Here is a 15502-nt window from a genome sequence, read left to right on the forward strand (position 1 = left end):
TTTGTGGGGGGGGGGGGGGGGGGGGTTTACCTTCATTTCTAGAAGCACCATGAAGCTTTCCTCGCCAGCCTTTGATTTTCGTGAAATCATTTGTCTTTCCTGTCCTGGAAACAAAAGGAAATCCGGTATCTGGAAAAGAAGAAAGCTAGCCTCAGTTTATGAGCCAAGCTTGATTGTGTCAATCTCCTAGCAAACTCTGCTTATTCCTTTTCAGGGACAGATGAACTGTAGTAAATCAAACAGCTGAATAAAAAGACTTGATTTTTGTCCCCCCCCCCCTTTTTTTTTTTAAATTAACAAAATACTTAACAAAGCCAAGCTTCCTGTAAAGTTCTGCTGCATGGCCATGCATCTGCTACCCATGCAAAAGATGTCATCTCCTGTATTTTCAGTTTTAGTCTCCTTAGCAATGGTGCAAGCAGTTGATTCCAAAACTCAAATGGGTGAATCAGCTAGTTAGCAGGCTAAAATGGAACAGGCAGGTTTTGAGCTGATACTACAACTTCTCTCAGCGAGGGAAGTAATCTGAGTCTCTCCTCTCAATTGGGCCAATGACTCTTATAAGACCTGTAGAAACTTCATTTAATGTTTGCTGTTCTGTCAAATTCAGCTGAGTGTCAATTAGGCTAGAGACAGGGAATAATCACAGAAGGCAAGCAGCGACATCTCTGTCAAGTTATCCATCAGCTCTGGAAGCTAAGTTGGAATGTAAAAATACTAATAGGGATCTGTGTGGCTGTTTTACATATTGCTAAGGCTAGAAATAATTGCGTTTTGACACTGAGCTGACTGAGGTCTTCTGAATTGAATCTGCCTCTTTTGCAGTGTAAACACAGCTGAGATACAACGTCTGCCTCTTTATCAGCTCCCAAAAGCAGCACATTAAGAAAGATACAGTAATCAGAACATTAAAGTAGGAGGAAGAGGTTAAGTAGGAGAAAGATAAACACCCCTATACTTTGTCCAACCAGTTTATTATTAAAAACAGTATCTACCAACAGTATTAGAATCATAGTTGCAGTGTAATGAGAAATGCACTTGTTTGAATAGCAAATAAGTTTAAAAAAAGCACAATCTGTCAGCACTTTTGTAATAAATAATTATCATGAAGTTATAGGTTAGCCCCCAAGTGGCACCTCAAGCTCTTCTTCTGGAAAGTTCTGATACTCGGCTCTGTGAAAGACAACTTTTTTTGTTTTGCATGCGAGCAACATCAGAGAAATATAGATTGCTCAGGCTTTTTCTGAGCAAACCGAGTTGTTAATGTGTACATTTACATTTAGGAAATCCAGTTACAATAGACAAAACATGCTGGTATAAAATACACTAGACAGATACCATTACTGGATCACAACCATCACAAAAAGGGAAGGCTGAAGACAATCTGGCCAGAATTACTCAGGACTCCTTGGCCAGTAACCACATAATTATTTAAGGAAGCTCTCACATTTTGTCATTTTAATACTTGCTTTAATCTCTTTAAGATATCAAGTTCAACTAAATGGCCACTCCCGCCTTCTGATCATTGACAATAAAAAGGCAATACTTGAGATTTCAGTAAATTTATATTCTACCCACCTGGAGAATTGGGATTGGTTCCTGGATAGCTCCACAAAGAGTAATTTGAGTAGGAAAGAGGAAGCTGCACACCCAAGTATTTCAAGTCAATGCTCATTGTTGGGTCCACAGAATTCAACTTCAGTCCCACTACAAGAGGCAAGTATCAGTAAATGTCTCAATGCAGCAAGATGTTAGGAAAAAGAAAGTCAAGATATTTACTAAAAAATAACCCATTAAGTTATATACAGGCTTTTCTAGCATTCGCCCACCATTTTAAGAGACTTGAAAAAGAGCATTAGTGACTATAATTGTTACTTATACTAGATTTGCAGAGGGTATGAATTAAAAAGTGTTTTAGGGAATGGGAAATCAAGAAAAAAATTGAATTACTTTTCATAGTTTTCTTGATTACTACTAAAGTTTCCACAGAAATTTATTAAGCAAGGTGCCAGTGTTGTAATAATTCTCACAATAGAAGTTTTTGTTTGTTCGTTTTTTGAAGAAGTTAGCACTGTTTACATCCTTGAAGGCTGGAGTTACTGCCTGAACCCAATTCAGCTGACTATTTCGCATTTCATGTCACTACATAAATTATCAATCCTGCCAGTGGTACTACACATGCCCTTCTCTACTGAACGCCATTCTTGTGCAAGAACATATACCACACACACTTCAGTGTCAACCAGCAATAAGAGCCAGGAGCAAATCACATTTTAGTTCTGAAGAAGTGTGTGTGTGTGTTTGGAAATTATGATATAAATAAAGTTGTAGTCAGACAGTTGCAGTCAGTCAGGACTAGTTCATCAAATGATCCAGATCTCAGTAGGATATTTTTTCCAAGCTTGGCACTTTTTTTTTTTTTTAAAAAGCAGGAGAAAAAACAGCTATAAAGAAACTAAACAATCCATGTTGTTGATGCCACCACAAATGCTTAACTGCCTACAACACCTCCCTTCATCAACTCCCCCAAAATACTCAAACTGAAAGACTTTACCCAGTCACAAAAGCTATTTTTATCCATGGCAAAACAAATGTAGATACAGAAATGCTGAGGAAAAAAACAAGCTAGTAAATTTGACTTAGTACCTTTTTCAGAAAACATTGTTACACTGAATTCAAGAAATTACTGTTGTCAGTCAAATTCAGCTCGCAGTCTGGAGTTCAGAACATCTCTGTTGGTTTTTAGCTATAGAAACCTACAAATGTTGCTCCTGTTGCCAACAAGTCTGAAATTCATGTATTAAATATGCGAGTTTTGAAACTGAAAATGTATGAACTGACAAGGCTCAGGACACATCAAGTAGTATTTGCACATACAGCAGAAGCCTTGTTTTGGTGGTACACATTTATGTTCATAAGTGGCAACACAGTGACCTGATTACTGGCAGCCTGAAAACAATCACCATGGAACAAATCTCAGAGATTGTTGTTTAAACTGATACCATTATCAAAGACAGTCTAGTGAGATATAATTTTCAAATCTACATAGGGAAAATGAGCAGCAAGCAAGCCAATCTAGCATTTTGTATAAAAACATGTCAACTGCAAAATGTCAAGATGCCATCTATTTCTTTTCAAAATGTATTTAAAATAAAGTGGAAAGCATACACAGTTTATTTTTCTTGACACTACATTTGAATTATTCTGTCATCTTCAAAAACAAGCCTAGCTTTGTTTAACACTCAAACAAAAATAAGAACATCACTCATACAGAAAATCTATTATTTCAGTTTAGGATCATGAAGTAAAAAACACCCAGACAAAAACCAAGAGGATGACTCCAACAAGTGCAACGTGGAATGAATGCAGACAGCCTAAAGAGAACAAATGGTAACAGTAAGTATTATGTCAGTACAGACATCACCATACATGACACAAGAACAATCACTTTTATTGATTTCTATCATCTCCAGAGTACTGCTAATTTTCAGTTGCTGTAATCAAATAGTAGCAAATGAAGAACCTTAAGAACTTTCTTCTCTCCATCAGATGCAGCTGCTAAATCTGAAATACGATGCATGACAACAGTGCCTTTGATTTCCAGGAATATGATAAGGGATTCAAATTAGCTCAGATAGAAGAGGCATCCCATAGCATTGCAGTACTCCAGCAGGAGCCTTCCTTCTAACATGCTTAAGTTGAATTCCCTTCGTTCTGAAGCATCTTATTCCTGCAGTCCTGGTGCCTCTAAGATCTAGATAGCCTCAATCACCATTTTCTTAACTTCACAAATCAACAGCCATTGTGGGGTTCAGGTACAACCCCAACACATCATCAGTGAATCTCAAAAACAAACTTAAGCTTCTCAACTACATTTTCCAAAACCAAAAGCAGAGTTAACATTTGCTATGTCCACTTGCCAAACTGCAGTGAGGACAAGAAAAACAGTAAGACATTTTTTAGAAAAAAATGGGTGAAAGCACATTTAGAAACAGGCACTTCACATCTTCCAGACAGGAGGGAGCCATGCCTCTGCCTGTTTTGTGGTAGATGACGAGGAGGTATTAGTCACGATCTGCGGCCAAGAAATTTTGGAGAACAAGTATCGGAATCAAGAGGGCTAATGAGGCTGCACCAAGCTTCAGGGTGCTACTCAGAATCAGCATGGCTGGAAAAGATACAGCCCTGGGCCTAGAGGCACTCCCCAGCCGCCTTCTTATGTCTTATTGATGATGTTGGGGGCAGGGGGAGAAAGAAGGAGGAAAAAAACCCCAACAATCCCTCTCTCCATTAACATCATGTTCCTTTCCTGATCTCAAGTTTGCAATGGAAGGCAATAGATCTGTAACTTTTTGCAAGGTGAAGGTAATCTGAATAAAGATTAATTCCAGTTCACATGCAGCAGCTGAAGTCTACCAACAAAAATACATGTATTGCAATTCACTTCACAGCCTGACCAAATTACATCTGTTGCTGCAAACAGTCTTCACATAACTTCTTTTCCCTCTAAAAATTAGACAGCTGAGGGTCATTCTCTTCATTGCTGAATTTCAACATCTAACAGGCTCAGCAGATTACCATCCAACACTGGAAATGACGTTCACAAGCATCAAGAAAGTCAAAATTCTTCAGACCTCTTTTTCTTAGCCTGATGCTTGACTTTTCTTGTCCATTTTGTAATATCTGTGAACTGCTCAACACCCTTCAGAAGGTACCACACACTTTACCACCTCTCATTTACAAGCTGGAGGAAAAGCATGTGGGTTTTACACGTTCCCAGTTGCAGGATCATCTCACGAGTAAAACAGTCCTCGCTAGTGTTGTGGTTGCCAACATACCATAATTTCATTATACTTTTCTTAGGTAGATAACCTCCAGGAGGCCCACATTATAATCCTAAAAAGCCTTAACACTGCTGTAACATTTGCTTAGTGCTGTATCTAGCACCACCAGCAGCTGACCACACAAGGGATTTCACTACCATTTTTGAAATATGACAACACACGCAGACCTGTGAGGGCAGGTTGGCCAGTGAGGTCAATAGAAAATAGGGCCGCCCGCCTATTTCTGGAATCATGGGAGGGGAAAATTGCATTTAGAGATCCATGATATGACTGTCAACGCTGATGCTATACCACCAAGGTACAACCTGGCTGGAGATGGATAATCTTGTTTCATCCCTACCACGTCACAGAGCTCTAAGAGTTCTCTACTACCCTTCTTATGACCGCTTTGCCAAGGTGGAAGACAGGAATGTCAGCTCAACACTAGCAAGACGCAAAGGCACTCTTTTAAATGGTTGCAAAAAACGACAGGCTAGTTCTCCTCATACCCCGTGCGTAAACCATTCAAGACAATCCAGGGTTCTTCACAGTAGCAGCTCTGTGAGGACCCAAAATAACTAGTATCAGAGTCAAGACTGGTTATTTGGAGTCTTAATCCCTACAGCATTACAGCTGTATGTTTGAAAAATTCAGGGCCAGAACCTCAAGAACACAAGGTACAACACTTCCATTCAGGTCAATTTCTTCATGATCTGTTCTGATGCCTATGTTAATGCCATCGGTCTCAGAACTACTATTCCTGAAGACTTTCAACATCATCAGTAAAGAGAACATTAAGTTCTGCCGTGTTGATCCTTGACTTTCTTCCAGCTGACCTCAGGATAATATTGTATATAAATAAAAGATCACAAGCTAGAAATACCTTGCTTGGCCCTCTTATGTGGCTAGTGAACCTGGATCTACAGTGACTCAAAAAAATACAGACTCAGACATAGCAAGTGTAGTCTTCGTGAAGTGTTTCTGGATCTCTAGCTCCTCTACTACCAGGAAGTGGCTATTTTCTATGGAGAAGTAAAATCAACTCAATCTGCTTTCTACAAGGATTAGCAAATTATGAAACAGGCATTGCCCGAAGTCTGAAGGCTCAGCGTCTTCTGCAAGAGGTGTATAATGACATGCAGCCTCTTGCTCTGGTGATGGAGATTCAGGATTCATCTTTTGCCTCCTCCACCTCTTCTAGTTTGCAACATGAACGTGTGAAAACAAAAACATCTTTATTGGCTGACTGAACTTTTAAAGCCTCTAAGAAAAAAAAAAAACGGGTCAGACACCACAGATTCTCTCTCATTGCCACAAGTGGCAAGAGGGAAACTGACAGTTTCACAGAAATTTCCTTTCATACTCTCACATTTGTACATACACACCTGTACACTTTCCTGCGTTTGAAAAAAAAAAAACAACCAAAATCAGATCCCAGCTGTATTGGGCATACACAGTATTATATCCAGAAGGAAATTATCAACTCAGTATGATTAAGTATAATATACAACCAGGTGCAACAATATGTACACTGCCTGCTTACCTTCCTGAAGGCTAGGATGTATTACTTGCTTATGCCTCAAGGTCTTCAGCTCTTCCATCAACTCCTTTTCCAGTACTTGTATTCTTGCTTGACAATCTAACTCAAAAAATAAAAAAGAGAGAACATATAAAAAACATTTACCATGCAAAAAATTGACTTAAATGATTAATTTTCCAGCGTGTCTTTACAAATTCCCTTATTGCAGGGAATAGCCACTTACAAAAAATACAAAAATGTACCTGGATCATTTGTAGTCAACAAGGGAGCCTGAAGATTCTGCGACTCTTCTCCTCCAGCTCTATCAACAGTGTGAATGTCAAGAGCTTCCTACATAAATAAAGAGCCTTGAATAAGTATAAGATACCTTAAAACACTGACTTAGATGCAAACTAGGCTACATCAAAATATCACCCAAACATTCAAAACATGAGATTGTTTAATAAACAAGCATGCATTCTTTTATACAGAACTCTAGATCCCACTATTGCCCCCCAAGTTGCTAAGAAGTAAGAAAATGTTATGATTAACATAGGGAGAAGATAAGAACAGATTTGGAAAGAGGCCATAAATCTCAAAACTTGGTTTAAAAGAAAATATACCTTCAGCTTATAAGTAGAAAGGGCTTAAAAATGAGACATTATAGAAGGTTTTGGATTTTACTCAAAACAGTTAGGTTTTACCTTTGATGCAAAGGACACAAAGAGGACTCCATCAACATCTTCAAGGTCCGGCTTAACATCTGGAAGGATACTCCCAGGCCCAAGAGAGCTGTTCTTGCTCGTTATTACAGTTTTCCCTATACCTTTAGGTGGTCGACCAGCCTTGGAAATTTTCAGTTTCCGTGGCCTTCCTCTTTTAGTTGTAACTGATGATAGGGTGTTTTGATTGCTACCAGAGCCTTTCAGGGACATAGGATTTTTCAGTATGCCAGGCCTTTTTCTTCCACAGATCTCTTTCGCTGAAAAGTGACAACTTACTGAGCCCCTGAGATTAAAATTAGGTGATTTAGATAGACCCCACTGGGCCTCTCTGATTGAAGAGTATTTCTGTGACATTTTACCCCCAGAAGATTGTTTTTTCATAACTAACTCCTCAGTTACAGTAGCTGTGCCTGAGCAAGAGCCTTTGTGATTTTCAAAACACACAGGTAAGGAATCCAGTATTGCACTTAAAGGGGATTTTTCCTTCTTGCAAGAGGAGAGCATGGTCTGTGGCAGCTCAGATATCTTCACTGTGCTCTTTGTGACTGCACAAGGTTCCAAATAGACCACAGGCATCTTCCCACTATCCAGTTTTAACATTTTTGCTTTGGCAACACCTGAAGGACTGGTTAGCACACGCTTCCTAGACCTGAATTCTCCATCAATTCCATCTGTTTCACTGCGTCTCATCAGGTGTTTTTGTAGGATGGGATCTTCATCATCAGTGTTGGAATACTCATCAGTTTCTTCATCTGTGTCTTCCTGCTTCACACTTATTCCTTGTGTGCAAATACTTGACTCATAGTTGTAGTCATCTACTGGTTCCTCTTTAATGACTACATTAAAGTGTCCATTTGGGTCCAATGGGGATGCCACACGGGAACTGCTTTCGTAACTGCTAGCAATGGGACTGGGGTGGGAGGGAGGGGACAAAAACAAAACACAACACAAGATCTTTATCAAATCCCTTCCTTTACCGAAATTCCATCATCTCCCATAATCCTTGGCTACATATTGTAAAAAACTTTCAAAATTGTCTGAGACATGCGTCTGTTAAATAAGCTGTCATTTACAAGCTTACATTTTTAAAAGTAAGCGCTCGAGGAAAAAAAAAAATTGCCATCATTAAAAACAATCCAACCTCTTATCTCAAGGCAGCAGCACAATTTCCTTCCCTAGTAATATCAGGGTGACATTTGCACCTTTTCCTATTTGAGACTCAGCATGAACTCATGCTAAGCGATCACATTTTAAGTGCTCGGAATCAGCCTTAGTTTGCTGTGTATCTCATTAAGTCACCATAGTAAAGCCACTGGGCTTGCAAATAAGAAGCCAAGTGAGCGCTTAATGCACTTCACTTTACATGATTTAACTAAAGTTTTAGTTAATTCATCCTGAAGCCACATACAGACAACCGCTAAATTCAACTGTTGTTCAAACACTTACAGAATGTTAATATCCTATTGAATTATGCTCCACCTTCCACTAAGGCTGAGTATTAACCTAACCAGAATTTGACACACCATGCACTAGATACTGAAAACTAACAGTGCAGCCAGTTACACTCCAATGATGGGCTTCTTTGAGGGACAGACAAATCAGTCAAAAAATTGCAGTCAGTTTTAAGTGCATCAGAAGCTGGCTCCTCATCATAAGAGGAAACAGCTAAGATATGAAACCAGAAACTCATATCCACAACAAACGTCAGAAAATAATACTCAGAACCTATTTACTAAACATGTCAGACAGTATTCTAATACTCCCTTTAAATATATTTTGTAAGATACTATAAATAATTTTCATAGAATCATAGAATGGTTTGGGTTGGAAGGGATCTTAAAGATCATCTGGTTCCAACCCCCCTGCCATGGGCAGGGACACCTTCCACTAGACCAGGTTGCTCAAAGCCCCATCCAACCTGGCCTTGAACACTTCCAGGGATGGGGCATCCACAACTTCTCTGGGCAACCTGTTCCAGTGCCTCACCACCCTCACAATGAAGAGCTTCTTCCTAATATCTAATCTACATCTAGCCTCTTTCAGTTTAAAGCCATTAGCCCTTGTCCTATCCTATTTTAATTATGTTAAATTATTATTCAAATTTTTAACCTTATGTTATTAAAAATAACAGTATTTGTTAATGTTAGTTAATGCTAACATAATTTCAAACATAAAAAACATTATTTTAATAATAATATATTATATATAAAGGGAATATTGAGATAGATAGATAGATGTATATATAGTGCGTATTTTTTTATTATTATTATCCATCGCCACCCCTTTTAAGAATGACTGTGCTCTGTTGAACCCCTGGCTGGGATTGAGGGAGGGGCAGATGTGGAGGAAGAGGCTGCTTCTGCCTTGTATAGACTGAGGACATACTTAAGGGAGAAAAGCTGGGACACACAAGAGTCACAACATGGAGTTGGGAGTCTCCACCTAATGAAGAAAGACTGCAGTGTTAAAACAGAAAGCAGACAGTCAAGACACAGATTTATATATTTACATATAAAATTCCTAAGAACAAGACAGACCCTATCTAGAAAACCTGCTGCAATTCAGAAGGATGCTAAGTAACCAGAATTAAGCTTGAAGTAAAAAACTGCCTTGTGAGGGAATAGCAGGCAGTGGGAGAGTGGCATTCTAGTCCTGTTTTTTCTACTGTCTTCTCTAGCCAATGAGTTTCCTATTAGAACATTTCTAGCATTCATTTAATTAAGAACGTCAAATGTAAGATTAAAAAGCCTTTCTTCTTCAGTGAGTTTACTGTAAAAGAAATTCTAAGACAATCCACTTAGAGGTTATAGGCAACTCGAAATCCTGTCACATTACAGTTAGAGGTTCATTCACTACAGCAGATCCACAATTAGAGTCAATGCTATTAAGATCTAAATCATCTGCTCCTCTACCTTAAATTTCTCTAAAATAAAGAGACAAAAAACCTAATAAATTTGCTGGCCAGGAATAAATTTCTCATTTGAGTTCTACTGTTTCCAGTTGGAAGCCCACTAAAGCCTAGACTTACATAGCCATCTTCCTTTATCTATTGGAAGATGTATACTCAAGCTAAGGATTACCTTTCTATTGGGGATCTGGACAGTATCCAAAACAAAGAACCCCCGTTGTAAAAAAATGAATTTTCTAGACACAAACATTACTCTGCATATTGCAACCATAAGCCAGATGGTGACAAGGGTGGCTGGAGTATCACCCATGTATGCGTATGTATGAGAAGATCAAGTATTTGCACAAAAGGCTGAGCAGCATTTTTCTAGATAAATTCAGATGCAATTATCAACTTTTCAAACAACAAAAAAGTTGCTTTTTAGCACTGAAGTAATTTCATTTGGCCCTTAGTTTGTGAAGTTATGTGCAACATAAGCAGTCACAGAAACTGCCCTTCCTATATCCTATGGGAGGACGAATCATGCACATTTGTCCTCTCAGAATCCACAGCTTAATCTGAGATCAGGTAAAAATGGTGAAATAATGTCTTAACTAGCTCTTTCTTCACCTGATATGGAACAATGCTCATATTTAAGCAAACTTCTTTATACCCCAAGTAATGTATTTGGTACCCTCGCAATAAAACAGTAAAAGCAGAGAAAATGCTTTCTTGCATTTTACCAAATTAAAAACCATTTAGCTGCTCATTTATTGAAAGTACTGACAAATATGGGGTTTTTTTTATGGATCATTTTAAAATATACCATGGAAAAAAAAAAATCTGATTTCTTTTGTAATTAACACAGCAATCTGTGGCTGAGGTTTGAAGGATGATCACTTGCCTTCCTCTTCCAAAAGGAAGGCAAGGAGAGAAGAAAAGTAAACTGTCAGGCTAAACACAAGACAACTAAATTAGAAAAACAAGGCTATCAGAACATTAAAAAAAATCCCACAGTATTTGTATTTTTGAAGCAGAAAATTCAAAAGACCCTGGAAGGGAGAAAGGGTACATTAGCCTGCAACACTTAAGAACCCATAAAGTTTGCTTGTGGTTCCCTCCATGGCCCCAACATCTGAGTGGTTCCAGGCATAAACATTCCTATAGAAGTGTCCACAACACACATTAAACATTTGTTTTCTTTACAATCCACCTGATGAAACTAAACATACTACCAGGCCACAGGAAAAAAAACCATACTACCTTGTATAAAGAAAACAGTCCTGTATTTCCAAAGTGTGCTAATACCTCAAGATTAAAATTATTCTCAGGTATATGCAACCTTTTACATAGTTCCATTCTCAAAAATATCAGAAAAATTGAGCACTGGTGGGAAATATCAGATACTGCAGCACTAGGAACTCCATTTCCTTTAGTGAGCATTATCTAAGAGGCAGCAGTTCCCAACTTCTGACTCTCACCCAAATCCAAACTCAGCAGAAATCACTATCCTGCATAAAAGCAAGATAGTGCCTATCAAGTACTAGTAATAGCTTGCCTGTGACAGGAAAAAAAAAAAAAAAAAAACACCCAGTCTTGATTAATATGTAAATATTAACATGTCTAGTTTGATAAAGAAAAATACCACTTGCTCAACACCGTCCTTGAAAGGCTGACATATTTATGAACAGATCTCAACTGCATGGCATGAAAACACTGTGAACAGATCTGAAGGAAAAAGGAGAACTCATGTTCTGAAAAACTCCAGTACATAAGACGACAGTTCTTGGATGGGATCAATTTTTCTCTTTCCAAGTACAGAATCTGACTTTTTCACATGGATTATAAGAACATAAAATGAAAAGATGGACAATGCTTAAGGGTAGTTCTAGGACTGTGGTAACATTTATTCATCAAATGACAGACGCTTCCAAGCCCAGAATAGAGAAAAACCCTTTCCAGTCTCTCCCTGTCTGTGCAGCTTTTAGCACATTTCAGAAATAAATTGTCTCGGAGGTGAAACCAGGGAAGGCATCTAACATGCTCTGGACTAAAAGAAATTAAGTCTGCCAATTTGCATCATCTGTTCTTAAGGAAGGTCCTTGAGTCCTTAAAATGATGGGTTTTATTCCTTGGGAAAGAACAGAACCAAAAAAACCCAAGTCATTCAATTCAAACGGTTCTCCAAATAATTTGCTGCAATGACCCTCTTCAGGCAAACAAAATGATCAAAAATTTAACTTTTTCAACAGCAGCTGACCCCAAGGAGAAAGAAAAACTACTTTGAGGACAAAATAAACCTTTCAGTAATTATTTTCAGAGTTTTAGTGTTTTACTTCCAATATGCACAGTTATCTAAACACTTCTCCACGCTGTATTCTTAGGAACTAAAGAAAGCCCATCCTCTCTGAAATCAGATAAGTACTTTCAGTCTTCAAGATGGGTTTCTCTAGAATTTAAAACAGTATTTTTGGAGAAGTCTAGAAGATGTTCTTCTTCCTAATACACTGACACTGGAAAATACTGCAAAAGAAAGTTTAGGGCACTCTAGAACCCCAAGCAATTCCAGTATTCTTAAGAATTATTACAACTAAACTCAATAAAGTCTCAAAGAATGGAGAACTTCGTAATCTGAAGTTTTTTCAGTTACTTAAAAGGCAAGGAGATGCTTTCTGCAAGGAAAAAAAAAAAAAACCAAACCCAAACCATCCACCAAACCTCTGTCCTCTCTGAAACACACAATGTATAGCAATACAGCCTTTGAAACAAACTGTGTAACTTTGTTTCCTCTAAGCACTGACCTCTAATTACACCATTAACATTATCCTGATATCCTGCAGTTAAATAATTTCTTGTGTGTACTGATCTACATTAAGGCTGCTTTTGTCACGTAAGTCTTTGGCAGGTTAAGTCTGGTATTCACAGACAGACATAAAGAAACATGGCAGGAGAGAAACCTCCTTTTTTTGTTATTTTTTTAAATCACTTCTCAGGTTTGAAGTATTTCTAGCACCTCTTGACACAGACTAACTATTCACCAAATCTGCTCTATTCTATTGTTTAGATTTTGGAAACTAAGTGAAAGTGGAGTAAAATAATAGGTTTTGCCAGGCTTGGTTTACCAACACGAACACTCACTGCTTAGAAGGTTCGGTACTATGGGTAGGGTCTCAATATACACTAGATTGCTTTACTACTGTTCGTGCGATATGAATGGAACGGTTCAAAAAGTCAATACTGGATAAGGACATAGACATAAAATTACCACAGAGTAAATTAAGGGCTGAACAGTGTTAACAGTTATTCTGAAGTACTTCTGTAGGTGCAGATTCTCTTACCTCATAGCAAACAAGGCAACTGACTACCAACAGGCAGGTTAGCTCATCCCACTTTGTGGAATAAAAGAATTCACACAAACAGCTATTGACAAAAAAGTGGTGTGCTGCCAGTTACAACTGCCTCGTAGCAAACCTACACATACCCAACCTAAATAACCATACACACCACACATCCTCACACGCCCACTAAAGAAAACTGAAGATACAGAGACAGCATGTCGCTGTGGTAAGCAACCCTAAAAAGAAAGGCAGTGTTTTGATGACTGCAATGTGGTCTGTTTAAAACTCTGAAAAATTAGTCTTCTAAAATACCAAGAGGGCTAAGAGAAATCCCTCAACACTTCTTTACAAAGAGAGTTAAATACGAAAAAATACTGAACTCTTACACTCTTCAGACACATTAGAAAGTCCAAACCGATAAGATAACTGTTTAAGCAACAAAAAGCTTTTAATAATACTAAGTGTTCTGTCATTTCAGGTCAGGCAACCTTTAGCTGTAAATCTGTATACTGAGCATCCTATTATTTAATGTTTTACCAAACACCCCACTCAACCAGTATTTGTGCTAAAAACAGAATGTTAACCCACCTTTCAGAGACTTCTTGTTTTAGCTTTGGCACATCACCCGAAGACAGGTCAGTGTCCAGGAAACCCAGGAAGTCCCTTTCTGCATTAAAGGACTCTTTGTCCAGATCAATGTCTGATGGGTTTTGACCAATGAATGAAGAATCTAAACTTCTCTGATGCAAATCTAATGCGTCAACTTCAGCAGGTCGACCACGAATGCTAGCAGCGCTAAAAACATCACCTGCTTCCAATTCTAAGTTACTGTTTTGTTTCACATCACGCTGAGGTCGACTATTCAACCCATCATCTCTGAATCCTTTAGCAAAAGGATTGTAATCTATTTTCAGCTGGGTAATCTGGATGTTCTGGTAGGCTGTAACTGCGAAGAACTCTGTCTGTGGAAAGGTAAATGTATGGACATCAGGGCCATTGAGCTGAATGACTTCTGTAGCTTTGTCTGCAGGCACCAAGTGAAGTCGTGGCAGATAACGGTGCATAGAATGCAAGATTATATGACCCTCCTGGTCCAGGGTATTGTTGGTAAGTTTGAGTTTGTAGAAGGATACGGGCTGGTGCATCCAGTACTGGCCAGTGGAAGGAGATTCTGGATGAATAAACACTCGCCCGAGAACATGCGGTTCTGCCTTCCCACTGGGCTCCCACCAACGGCCATTCCATTTGTATCGGTGATTGTCCACAGGGGATATGTCCATGACTAGGATATACCTCTGAGTGGCATCCAGACCTGTAATCCAGTATCGGCAGTATGGGAACATGCGCCTCCCCTGCTTCGTCAGAATCATCTCTGTGTTGCGATGGTAGAATTCATTCCACATACTGTTGTTATCTAGGGTGACGGTAATGCCCCCTGAGACACAGTCAGCTGGGAGGCAGGTCTTGACTTTGGATTTTATTGGAGTTGATACACTGCTGGCGAGAGCACAAGCATCACGGTTTGCTACTAGGATTCCTTGGTCAGCTTTACCATTTCCCTGCTGCTGTTTCAAGATTACAAAAAAAGCAGGTGCTGCACCAGACACAGTCCCACCATCCCGGCTACCCAAGACAATTTGCTGTTTCTCCATGATGAGCACTCTTACAAGTTCTCAAATCAACTGCAAATTCTGCACAGTTCTGATAATCTTCTGTGTGTGTTCACCATTCTGGAAAAAAGGAAAAACCTGTCAAAATTATTCAAATACAGTCTAAGAAAGAAATTAAGTCTCCTGAGAAATCCTTTTTGTAACAGTTCTCCACATTAAAAACTTAAAAGATAATCAGTACTATAAAATCGAACACAATTGGGATATATCAAATCAAGGTTGCCTGTGTGTATATAATTTAGGACAATCAGGATATATCAAATCAAGGTTGCCTGTGTGTATATAATTTAGGCCTTATAGACATGGGGGCTATGACATCTTTAAACTGCGTTTTCATGTAACGCTTTGCCACAAGAAGACTCCTTGCTTTGCTTGATATTTCAAAGTGCTCTTTGTTCTAATACTGCCTCAACTCTTCATCTCTGACACAAAGGCAGAAATCATTTGCTCTTGCCAGAAAGAGTTCCTAGAGATCCCAAACTCCTGAAAGATGAAAAGGGGGAAAGAAAGGAAAAAGAAAAAAAAAAAGTTAAAAGCATT

General features: G+C 38.7%; 1 protein-coding gene across 3 annotated transcripts in view; it reads right to left on the reverse strand.

Annotated features, from left to right (window-relative positions):
• MGA (MGA, MAX dimerization protein) overlaps positions 1-15175 on the reverse strand; it is a 51988-nt gene extending 36813 nt beyond the window's left edge. For all 3 annotated transcript variants that reach the window (XM_010580062.1, XM_010580061.1, XM_010580060.1), the window contains exons 1-6: positions 13881-15175; positions 7047-7977; positions 6606-6693; positions 6367-6462; positions 1579-1707; positions 31-129 (exon numbers count right to left, since the gene is read on the reverse strand). In XM_010580062.1, coding sequence (XP_010578364.1) covers positions 31-129; positions 1579-1707; positions 6367-6462; positions 6606-6693; positions 7047-7977; positions 13881-14944 — 2407 coding nt within the window. In that variant the 5' untranslated portion in view covers positions 14945-15175. The remainder of the gene's footprint in view (positions 1-30; positions 130-1578; positions 1708-6366; positions 6463-6605; positions 6694-7046; positions 7978-13880) is intronic.
• Between the last annotated feature and the right edge of the window lie 327 nt (positions 15176-15502).

Source organism: Haliaeetus leucocephalus, unplaced genomic scaffold (genome assembly GCF_000737465.1).
Source record: "Haliaeetus leucocephalus isolate CR32 unplaced genomic scaffold, Haliaeetus_leucocephalus-4.0 Scaffold696, whole genome shotgun sequence".
In the NCBI taxonomy this organism is placed as follows: domain Eukaryota; kingdom Metazoa; phylum Chordata; class Aves; order Accipitriformes; family Accipitridae; genus Haliaeetus; species Haliaeetus leucocephalus.